The sequence below is a fragment of the Zootoca vivipara genome, chromosome 2, assembly GCF_963506605.1.
Source record: "Zootoca vivipara chromosome 2, rZooViv1.1, whole genome shotgun sequence".
In the NCBI taxonomy this organism is placed as follows: Eukaryota; Metazoa; Chordata; class Lepidosauria; order Squamata; family Lacertidae; genus Zootoca; species Zootoca vivipara.
The window spans coordinates 12,295,361-12,307,349 of NC_083277.1; the positions used below are offsets into that span (position 1 = coordinate 12,295,361).

The window sequence follows — 11,989 nt, forward strand, 5'->3', positions numbered from 1 at the left end:
TGCCATAACAACAGAAGCGCCCAATAGGACGCCGGTTCCGACGCCACCTCGGCCAACCAGAGCGAGCAAGAGGCGGGTCACGGCCACAATATCCACCAGTGGAGAAGGATGATGATACGGAAGTTGTACCGAGCCGGAACGCACGCGGAGAAGGCGGAAGGCGAAAGTGCGCTTGCGCGCGGCGGTTGCTATAAACAGCGCGCAAGCGCATTATGGAATACGAAGTGGTTTTCTTTTTAATGTGCGCTTGTTTTGTGGGATGCCTCACGGAGCCACCCTTGTATCGAAGGACGCATGCGCATTGGGGAAACTGCGCAGCGGCAGCGCTTGTCCCCGGACGCCTTGAAATTCCAGCGCGAGGGATTGAGCCGGCACCACGCTGCATCAACGCGTTCCATGAGGCATGGGTGGGGTAAGTATTAACGGCGCACGCGCACTGATAAAATAGAGGTTTCAGGCGCTGCGCTGCGTTTGCGCGTGTATTAGAATCTTGGAAGAGCGCATGCGTATAGAAGGGGAAAACAATACATTGACGCGCAAGTGCTTATGGGAGTTGTAGTTTGGTTTTATTTTGTAAATGAGGGGTTTCTATTCCTTTTGAGAATTATTATTATTATTAGGCCTCTTTGGCCCTTGAAAAATGTTGGATAAGTGGCATATTCTTAGTCTCAGTTTCCTGTTTGTAAAATGAAAACAGCATCATTCCTCTCACACGGGTGTTTTAAGGATTGTTGTTGTTTAGTCGTTTAGTCGTGTCCGACTCCTCGTGACCCCATGGACCAGAGCAAGCCAGGCACTCCTGTCTTCCACTGCCTCCTGCAGTTTGGTCAAACTCTTCTTCGTAGCTTCGAGAACACTGTCCAACCATCTCGTCCTCTGTTGTCTTCTTCTCCTTGTGCCCTCCATCTTTCCCAACATCAGGGTCTTTTCCTGGGAGTCTTCTCTTCTCATGAGGTGGCCAAAGTATTGGAGCCTCAGCTTCAGGATCTGTCCTTCCAGTGAGCACTCAGGGCTGATTTCCTTCAGAATGGATAGGTTTGATCTTCTTGCAGTCCATGGGACTCTCAAGAGTCTCCTCCATCACCATAATTCAAAAGCATCAATTCTTCGGTGATCAGCCTTCTTTATGGTTCAGCTCTCACTTCCATACACCACTACTAGGAAAACCATAGCTTTAACTATACGGACCTTTGTCGGCAAGGGGATGTCTCTGCTTTTTAAGATGTTGTCTAGGTTTGTCATTGCTTTTCTCCCAAGAAGCAGGCATTTTTTAATTTCGTGATTGCTGTCACCATCTGCAGTGATCATTTCTTCCCCTTCTATTTGCCAGGAGGTGATGGGACCAGTGGCCATGATCTTGGTTTTTTTTTTATGTTGAGCTTCAGACCATATTTTGTTTTAATGATAGTAAGGCACATTTTATATCATATTGCACTTAAGGTTGCTGTCCTTTTTATTCATGCATCTTTCTGGCTCTATTTGTATCTATTTTAACAAGCAGTCTGGTGCACAGGTATTTTAACAAATGACACTTCTCCTTGTATGGAGCTACAGAGTCAAAAAAGAGAAATGCGTTCCGCTGCCGATGGTTGATGTTTAAAGATGCTAGGAGCACAAGGGACTATTTATTCATTTATATGTTTAAAAACCCATCATTTTTGTTTTGAAAAAAAACCAATACAAATAAAAAATATGCCAGATTTAAAATGCCATTTACTTATTTATTTTATATAAAAATTTGTATGCCGCTTGATTGTAAAAATGAAACAAAACCTCAAAGTAGATGTGGCACATAGTCCCTTGTTTTGCCAGGACAGCAGGGGAAATTGTGGCAAACTTTTTCAGAGGCACATCAGGGAATTGGGTGTTATCAACTAGTCAAGGGAAGCTTGCCATGAGTGATCTCATTGCCCCACAGCACGACTGATTTGGCATGATATGCTGTAGATGTAGCTATAATATTATCAAAGAGTGGGGTATGAAATAACTTCAGGTTTCCTTTGCTTTTACTACTCTCTCTTATCTGCCATCAAATCTAGATTTGCAAAGAAACGCTTCTCCTTCCCTTTGTTTATATTCCAGCAGAAGCAGCCAGTTCCTAAGGTTGCAACATTTTTCCAGCAGCAGAACAAATTTAGACAGGGAAGATTTTCCCAGGAAAAAGTGGGTGCAGGGAGCCTACTTGAATAAAATATTGGGGGGGGGGCTAGGTAAGCCCCACCCCACATAATCAATCACATGACGTGGTGCCCACACACCATTTGAATGGCAATGCCCATCAACCTGGGGGGTGCACCCCCCTCAAATATTTTATGGGGGGCGAAGATCCCCTGGCCCCTAGGAGTTGGCTCCTATGAATGGGTGTGAGAAGATTTTATATTGATAGATTGCTGCTAAGGTTACCAGGGGCAGCCCCCCCAAAATAAAAGTACAACCCTGTCAATTCCCTGGAGAGGGAAGGGACTCATAGAAAGTGTGTGTTGATGTGGATATCCAAAATTGGACAAATCTCAAAATACGGAAATTGTTCATGGGATGCTGAAGGGTCCTACCAACCAAAAGTCAAAGAAGCCCTTCCTGATCGTCCCACCCTCACCATTATGAGACAGGTGATTGAACTTCAGTAAATAACGTAAGTAATAATCATGTTTAAATCATGCTGCTTCCTCAAAAGAATCCTGGGAACTGCAGTTTGTTAAGGATGCTGGGAAATAGTGGCTTTGTGAAATGGAAACTTCAGTTCCCAAGATTGCTTGGGGGAAGCTATGTGCTTTAAATGTACGGAGTGCAGCAAGCCTTAGGAAGAACAGTTGAAAGAGCTGATTATGTTTAGTCTGGATCAGAAAATATTAAAGGGAGGCATGAGAGCAGCCCTCAAGTATCTGAAGGACTGTGGAGTGGAACTGTTCACTGTTGCACCCAAGGACAGGACTAGACCCAATGAGGTGGAAACTGTGAGGAAGCAGATTTTGGCTAAGCGTTAGGTGATGTTTCCTGACATCATGAACGGTTTGACAGCAGAATGGGCTGCACTGGAAAGATATATGGCTTCTGTGGAAGGATAGCTGAAGAGGAAAAAGACTGTTCTTTTCACCTTTGCATCTGTGTTCTTTCTTGGGTTTCTATTTTCCTTTCATCATCCCATTTCCTGCCCCAACCCGCGAGTATGAGACTGCAGAAAAAAATACTCCCAAGAGAGAAAAACATTGTGGATCCCATTCTATTTCACAACCATCTCCTGCAAAACATACCGACCGACCCCCCAAATTATGCTTCTTACAACAAGTTGGTGTATTGGAGCACGCAAAGTGCTTATTTTATTTAAGCAGATTTAAAAGTGGAATGGTGAGGTGGAGGGGAGGCTAAAGGATGCTCAGGTCCGTTCGATTCCTGCGTGCACGGGAGTTGTCAAACGGACCGTCATTCTCCTCCTGCCATCCCTCATTTTATTCCATCAGGAATGTGGCTTCTGGATCCCAACTTCTGTCGTGGCAGCAGGGGGGTGTGCCCCTTGGCTGACAGCAGAACTAGTAGATGGTGGCATTGTGCTTTTTTGCTTGCCTATAAGAAAAGACAACAATATGATATGTGGGTGCTGCCCAGACTGTCAAGAATGCTGATATTAATGCCTGCTCTTATGGTTAGCAAAGGCTGATACAGAACTACTAACCTGGTTCCCTCCAAACATTTTGGACTACCAGCTCTCTTCAGCCCCAGATAGTGGTCAGGGATGATGGGAATTGTAGTCCAACAACTTCTGGAGGGCCACAGGCTTCCCATCCCTGATCTACTTGATCCTTGGAAATGCCAGGAGAATGATACTAAGATACCTAGAGATGGACAGCTCTGTCGTCCAACACCATGCTGCCTCTCCCTAGCCTCCAACATTTGTACCCATATCCCTGCCCAAATCACTGAGATCTTCAGAAGAGTTGCTGCTGGTGGCCCCCCATGGCTCAGATGTGCGGCTCATTTCCTCCAGAAACGCTACATTAGGTATTTGCCCGATTCTGTAGAGCTGCCTCCCAGCTGAGATTAGACAGGTCCCCTTCCCATTGAACGCCTGGCAAAGACTTCTTTTTCTTTCAGGTACCTTAGAATCATAGAATAGAATTGTAGAGCTGGAAGGGACCATGAGGGTTGTCTAGTCAAACCCCCTGCAATGGAGAGATATTTTGCCCAATGTGGGGCTCGAACCCACAACCTTGAGATTAAGAGTCTCCATGTGCAGTACTGACTGAGCTGTCCCAGGACTGAAAAATACCTTTCTCCTACAGCTGACATTTTCTGTTTTGATGATCAGTTTGTTTTTGTAAATAGCTTTTATGCGCACTGCTTAGAGACTTCAGTAATTTAACCCATATTTAAATACCTTTAGTAAATAAGATGACATCTGCTGCCTGTGACAGCTGCCACATTCTGCCTCATAGTAAGGCATGAAAAACACTTGCATTCCCCAACCCCAAGCAAGGGTATGAATATGAAAGAAGGTCTTGTCTGGGAAGATTTTGGACAACGAATGAAATAAAAAATTGACAACGCAAAAAGCAATGGGGGTGGCGGCAGGGGGAAGGAGTCACTGAGAGCAGCAGATGAAGCCACATGTGTTTGGGGTTTGGTTGCAGGGGGGTGGGGGTCCAATCAATTGAGAGAAAGATTAAGGGATTTACATAAAAGGTTTTGTGATTCTTTTTTAGGGGGTGATTTAAGGAAGGGGCTTAAGCAGAGGCCTTATTTCCTGGAAGGGGGCTCTTCCAGAAGATTGGGGCTGGCAGGGAGAGAGGGGGGGTAGGGTGGGGGGGTCACTTACCCAGCGGGCACGCCCCATTCTTGCATGCCAGCACAGGCTCCCCCAGATCTTCGTTGCGCAGCGATGCTGCTATTCTCCTAGCCACATAGCGGCAAGCTGAATTGGAGAGAGGAAATACTTAGCGATCTGCTATTTCCCTGGAGGAGATGGACACATCTGTGTGGCTGGTACTGGCTCCTGTCCAGGAATTCAGCCTCTAGTCTAGTGAGCGTTTACTTCCTAGCTTTTTGCCTGCACACAATGTGCCCCCCCTCCCAATTCTAAGAGAACCCAGGAGTCCAGGCTCCCCTTGCCTCCATTTGCAGACCCTCTACGTACCACCAATTATAAGTCACACCATGCTTTGGGAAGGAGAGTGCCGGTCAGCTTGGAAATTCTGCTATAGACCCCTTGCATAAACTGGATTATACAAGGCAGGAAGGAAGGAGGTGGAGTTGAAGAGCAAAGAAAGGCATTATGGGAAATGTAGTTTTATTACCTCTACTACAAGGTCAGGGGTGGGGGGGTAGCCTTGTTGATCTGTCGCTGCGAAGCAACAAAGGCTTTTAAGCGGCTTAGGCTTAATTGTTAGTCTCTCTAGAATGCCACAGGACTTTTCTACCCCATCTCAGAAAATCCATGAGTCCGTTCTTGGGGCTGTAATTTGTCTTTAGTGCTGTATTCTTTAAATTGCCATAACCTGCCCTGAGACCTTATGGTGAAGGGCAGGTAAGAAATCAAATAACTAATAATAAGGTTGTGTACCTTCCATAGTCTTTTATATGCCCCTTGAGGAGTTTCCAGGCGTCTCCCTGCCACATGTCCATATTTCTTTGCCTTTTTTCTCTTGTTTTGTTTTTTAAATGACTTGTGGGATTTTCCATCAGCATTGAATCCAGCCAAGTACGGAAGGTGACATCACGTTGCAGGAAGTCCCTGTCTTTCTGTCTTTACCTGTCCTGATATTAATGTATATGTACTATATTTTAAAAAACCACCGAAACGAAACAAACCTTTCATGCTGGAAAGCAGCAGAATGATTCTGTCAGCTTAAAGCTTAAAACTTAGGGCATTTTTCATATTACCTGCATTTCTGACCAGCGGCGTACCCAGGATCAAAACTGGGGGGGGGGCAAGCCATGGTCGTTCAGGGGCAGGGCCAAGGCATGGGAGGGGAGGGGCCACAAAGTGGGAATGTGGGCGGGGCTACGGAGCCCATGTGAAACTGACTCCGGGAAGAAGTTTCATCCTGGGCGCTGCCGTGGCTCCTGCTGCTGCTGCAGCCCAAGCAGAAGCGGTGGCGGCGTCTGCTGCGCGCTCGGAGGGCGCGCCGACCCAGGAGCTGCACCGCTGTGGACTATTGTTGCAGCCGCCAGGAGCGGCCCATGTGCAGCCCTCGGAGTTGGGGCCAGCGGGGTTGGGCATGCTGTTGAGCCGCAGCCAGAAGGAGCATTAAGTGGTGGCGGCAGCGCCGCCGGGGTTGGGCTGGGCTGGTTAGGGACGCGGCTCCCGCACTGCCCTCACGCTGGAGCTCGAGGACGGGAGGGAGAAACGGAGAGGAGGAGGAAGCCGCTTCCCTGTCTCCATTGCTCCTCCTTTCCCTTCGCGCGGGTCCCTTCCTCCCAGTGACGTCGCTAGCCTTTATGCGCGTCATGGACACCCTGCCCCCCTGGCGGGGTGCCTTCTGATTTGCTGCCCCGGGCTAAGACGCTTCAGGCTCTTCTTGCGGGACCCCGACGCATCTCCAGCTCAGCTGCAGCCACCGTGAAACAGTACGATTTTTTTAAAAAATTGCTTCTGGGGGGGGGGCAGCTGCCCCTCCCTGCCCCATGCTGACAGCTGCCCCTCCCTGCCCCATGTTTCTGACAGATGGCTCTGGCACAGAACTTGGGAGTTCACATCCTGTGAAAAAGATTGTGGTTTTTTTAAGCCTCAGCTTCTCTCTGGCCACTGACTGAAAGCTGCATAGACAAGATGTCAAGAGGAAAAGGGGTGGCTTCCTATAAATTGGAAGGGGAGTCCCCTGTTTCATAATGGCGAGGGTGGGGTTGTCAGGGAGTTCTTCCCTGGCTTCTGGCAAAATAAATACATTGCCCCTGCTTGCCTGCCTGCCTTTTCTCCTAGCATCTCCTGAGGGAAGGTTTCTGCTTAGAATGGTTGCTAAGACAGGTGGTTGCTGAGGAAATGACGTTTGGGAGGGGGGGGGAGAGGAAGAAGAAGGAAAAAAAGAAGAGGGGAATGTGGAGGGGGACTAGATAAACGAGTGTGTGACTGAGGGAGAAACTGAAGTATATGCCCTGCTCATCCATCCAGTGCTGAGCAACTGAGGTAAGGGGAGGAGAGCATGCTTAATAATGATGGGGAGGGGGTGATAAATAGAAATCGTGAGATATAGGATGAAGTGGGAAATATCAGGGGACTTTCACAGACTAAAAAGATGATTAAGCATTTTGCTGCTCTGTCAGAAAGGTCATTGCAGCACAGATGTGTTTTTGGCGGAAGGAGAGATGGGGTGCTGAATTGTTTGAGAACCTCATTGTTCTGTTTTATGTGGCGTATTAAGTCTCTTTTGTGTTTGGAGCCAGTTTCTGGGGGACAGCTGGGTGTACTATGTAATCTTCATAACGAGGAAGAATGAGCTAAAAGTTGGCTGTCAAAGACAAGCCCTGCCCAGTCATTGGTTGACTTGCTGTGATGTCATCAAATGGCCGCGGGCATTCTAGTGGCTCGGGAGAAAATGGCAGCCCTAGAAGGGCAACAAACATGGCAGGACCTACCAGGCTCTGCTAGTGAAAGGCTAATTAATTTGGACAAATGCCCAAACTTCCCCTTCACGTTCAGAAAAAAATGCTTCTTATAGCCCTAGCTTGCTTGTCCTCACGATGACGCTGTGATTTAAGCTGCCGCTGTTCCCATTTTACAGATGAGGAACTGAAGCTGGAAGGTTGTTGACTTCGCCCAGAGCCACACAGGGAATCCTTGGCTGAGCTGGAATTTGGAGTTGGGTGGAAAGGTAACAACTGTGCTCACTGCCATATGCCACACTGGGTCTCAGAGGCGTCTGGGCTCAGTGTGGGGAGGCAAGGCAAAGGCGGTGCAATTGTCCTTTCTTTTCAACGCCATTTTGTGCTTTTTCTTCTTCGCTGTTACTAGGCCCGATTGCCTCCTCGCAAACAGCTGCATCGCATCCCCAAAGCTGGCAACATCTGACCAGTTGATTACATGATGGCAAGTACAGAGCCAGTCACCGAGAAGATGCCCGGCAAGAAACCCAACCAAGGGTCAGCCGTTAGCCAAGAGAGCGGCCACGGCGCATCCGTTGGGAGTGGAGGAGAGAAGGAGAGCAGGGCCGAGGCGGAAGGAGAGGACCTGAAAGAGAACCTTCCCCCTCGGGACCCAGCCAACAGGGACGTCCCTTGGGCTTGCCCGGACGGCACGTTCGTCAAACTGGTCCTGGAGCCTGGCACGGGCTTAGATAAGCCTAAAGAAGGCTCCCTCTGCCAGGTCTTCCTCGAAGCTGAGCCAGGATCGCCCTTGAGTTACCCAACGCACCGGTGGGCTGAAGTGGAGCTGGGTGGCGGCGACGCCGAGTGGGACGGGGTCGTGGACCGTTGCCTGGAGACTATGCTGGCTGGGGAGCAGGCCGAGGTGCGGTTGGCGGCGGGAGGCACTGTGACCGTCCGGTTAGCGAGCTTCACAGAGGCCAAAGACTCCTGGGAGATGAGCGCCGCCGAGAAGTGGGACTTGGTCCTTGGCAACAAAGAACGGGGCGGGGAGCTGTACCGGGCAGGGGATGTTGCCGCTGCAGCGCGGCGCTACGCCAGGGCCTTGCGGCTGCTCGTGGTAGCCGCCCCTCCACCAGACTACGACCAGATCAAAGCCGAGCTGCATGCCAACCTGGCTGCTTGCCAGCTGAGGCTGCACCAGCCGGCCAACGCCGCCTGCAACTGCACCAAGACGCTGGCCTTGCAGCCGGCCAACACCAAGGCCCTCTTCCGGCGGGGCTTGGCTCACGATGCCATGAACGACCTGGAGGGGGCGGCGCAGGATCTGAAGGGGGTTCTGCAGGTGGAACCGGGGAACCGGGCAGCCCGGAGAGAACTGGAAAGAGTCATGGAGCGGATCAGGGCGCGGGATGCCAAGCTGGCCCGAGCCATGCAAAAAATGTTTGCCTGAATAAAAAGAATGCGGCAGTGCTGCTGGTGTTGATCTTTGTGGTATGTTTTCTTCATCCTGCCCATTTATAGAGCACATGATGTAGCGAATGTGGCACCCTCCACGTGTTTCGGACTACAACTCCCATCATCCTCTTGTCATTGGCTGGGGCTGATGGGAATTGTAGTCCAAGACACTCTGAAAGTACCAGGTTTGTTTCTCTGAATGGGTTGTCCCCCGCCCCATTTTTTTTGCTTCTCTGTGACGTGAATGATGGTTACTCTGAAAACCAGTTGAAGGAAACCACAGGGATTTCCCATAGGCATCTGGTTGGCCACTGTGAGAGCAGGATGCTGGACTAGGTGGGCCATTGCCCTGATCCTGCAGGCTCTGCTTTTGTTCTTAAGTCCATTCGAGTGGATACACAAACCCTTGTGTGGAAGATCAAAGCTAGGACTGCATAATTTCTGTGCAGCCACACAATACTGTACACAGATACAGATCTTGGCAACCAGCATGGAATTTGGCTGGGTGCAGAGACTGCTGCCTTCCTTTTATTTTAAACATGAGCACGTTTGCAACCCTTATGGATGGAAATGTATGGGCTGTGCCTGGTGAAATCTCAGCAATTAAAAAGGGGAGACCTGTTTTCTGAGCTGCTAGGATTACATTAGACACGTGATTTTACTAGAAATATTGCCTAGAAGTCAACACCTTCAAAATATTACCCCTCATCTCATACAGAGCTTTCATTTTTTTAAAAAAACTATATATACAGTAATGGCAAATTTCTAGACCTTATGGCTGCAAAAACACTTAGTGTGAAAACACATGGACTTGGTAGAATCTTGGAAGGAGGACTGGGTGCAGGGCTTCAACCTGCATAGGGCTTCAATATTTGGTGGTGTTTTGGGATCATCCCATAGTTGCAGAGTTGAATAAATGTTATTTTTTCCCCCCAAGGGGCAGCATATACAGACTTATTTTGCCCTACAGACCATCTCTCCCTTCATGCTCTTTAACACAGCCTCCTCTTTCCCTAAAATCCTTCGAAAAGCAAAATTCTGGAAACAAACTACAAACATACCAGCTGCTTGTAAACTGCCGTAATTCCCTCCCCTGTGTGGTAGATTATTTGGGGTGGGGGGTGGGGAGAAGGGGTGTTTCAGGCAATCCCAAGCAAAAACCTTGGCGCAACCCTGAAATGATGGTGCGTTGCTGGCGAAAGCTGGGTGATGGGTTCCAGTCAGGCGTTCTGATGTAGCCAAGAGAAGCTGCTCAGAAAACCCGCAGTTCTCCCTTGCTGTTATCATTGCGGGTTCTTCCCATTTGCCACCCCTGCAGCCAACCTCCTTTTACCGTGGGCTGTCTCACATGCTCCACTATCACTTTGAATCCATACGTACCCCTCTTGTTGTTCCTAAGCAACCATCTCCTGAGAGACAGCAGAGCTTGGGAAGTCCATATTGGGGGACGGGTAAACAGAGGGGAAATAATGGGGAGGGGGGAGGGAACACTGGGTTTTGAAAGAGAGAGAGAGAGAGAGGAGGTGAGGTGAATGGCGGGGGAGAGGAAATTCTGAATTTTCTGGCATAGCTCATACACCATCTGCAAAGACACCGAGAGGAGCTGAGGCCAGGCAGGATCCAGGAGGAATAGATGGGCCAGGTTGTGACAAGGGGGGCTTGGCATCTATCCCCATTGTCGAGAAAAATGCAAGGGGTTCCACGCAGAGCAAATTGGGGTGCCGGTGCTAGTAGCTAATGCTGTTTAAAAATACAGCCAGGTAGGATGTTGAGAATCAATCAAATGTCTTTATTAAGTAATAGAGAGAGATTCTGTAACCAGTCACTTGCAAACAGAGAGATAATAATAACAGAGTCCAACATCCAATAAAAGAAAAGTGGGTGTGCGGGGAATGAATTGGGAGCTCATGTGACGGAATATGGGGTTTGGTGGAGTCTGGGGCGGGGCGGGTGGCCTGGAAATGAGAAGCCGAACAGCCAATACCCAGATTTAATTATGCCCTGCAGCGCCTGAGCCATTCAACATATGCTTACACTTCTGTGCCCATGTCTAGCCTCATATATGCTAAATTTTTCTCAATGCTCCTTGGAGCCAATCTGCTTGTCATACAGAATGAAGTGGTATGATTCCATGTTTAAAAATACCCCACCCCTAAAAAAAACAACCCCACACACCCTTCCCTGCATTTAGTAAGCTAGCCCATCAGCATGAAAGGTTTAGCATAGTTCTCCCTCTGCTGTGCTAGTTTATTCCATTCAGGGAACTTTCTGAAAAATCCCATCCTGGACCAGCAAACTGAAGTGCTATAGTCCAGAATTCTACTGCCTTTTTTTTTTAGCACAGTATGCTGACTGTCTCTAAAGTTGGCTCTGTACACTACAGAATGAAGTGACAGTGAACTGTCCCATTTCAGATCGTAGCTGGGGAATGCCATATTTGAAAGTCGGCTTAGAAACAAACAAACCTCCTTGTAAATAAAACAGTAGTTCCTCAACCTCCCCCCCCCACTCCCTGCAGACCACTGGAAAATTGCTGACTTGATTATTTTTCTTCCCAGCATAGCAATGCTGATGTGCCGCACTAGATACTGTATGATTTCTAGGGAAGGTTTTTAGCTTTTGTTTTTTGCTGCTTTTGTCTCCTATATATTGTATTTATTTTGTTGTGTCAATACAGTAAGCCATAAGAAAGAAAAGCAGTGACTAAAATTCAATTTAAAAAGCAACATGGCTATTTGATATGACGGATGTGCCATCTCCCAACCTCAAGCACAAATCCACAGACATACTGCAGACCCTGCGAATGAAGCTTGCGGGTTGTCTGTGGACCATAGTTTGGGAAGTCCTGTCTATCAGGAAGCCCTGATAGAAACTTATCTTCCATAAGAAGGGTCTCGTCCATCTCTTCTCCTGCTGTTCGTTACATTTTCTATTTAAAAAATCCCATCCTTCCTTCAAAGAGCTAAGGACAGAATACATGGTTCCTGTGTTTAATCCTCACCACGACCCTGTGAGGTAG

General features: G+C 48.5%; 1 protein-coding gene and 1 long non-coding RNA gene across 2 annotated transcripts; one reads left to right on the forward strand and one right to left on the reverse strand.

Annotated features, from left to right (window-relative positions):
* Positions 1–184: 184 nt before the first annotated feature.
* FKBPL (FKBP prolyl isomerase like) lies at positions 185–10,053 on the forward strand. The gene is made up of 3 exons (XM_035107118.2): positions 185–412; positions 7,713–7,802; positions 7,943–10,053. Exon 3 carries the CDS (start codon positions 8,012–8,014, stop codon positions 8,963–8,965), a length of 954 nt encoding a protein of 317 aa, XP_034963009.1. The 5' UTR covers positions 185–412; positions 7,713–7,802; positions 7,943–8,011; the 3' UTR covers positions 8,966–10,053.
* LOC118081026 (uncharacterized) lies at positions 3,287–5,244 on the reverse strand. The gene is made up of 3 exons (XR_004692034.1): positions 5,129–5,244; positions 4,811–4,906; positions 3,287–3,561 (listed from the first exon to the last, which is right to left on the reverse strand). It is a non-coding gene; the product is annotated as an uncharacterized LOC118081026 (long non-coding RNA).
* Positions 10,054–11,989: the final 1,936 nt, after the last annotated feature.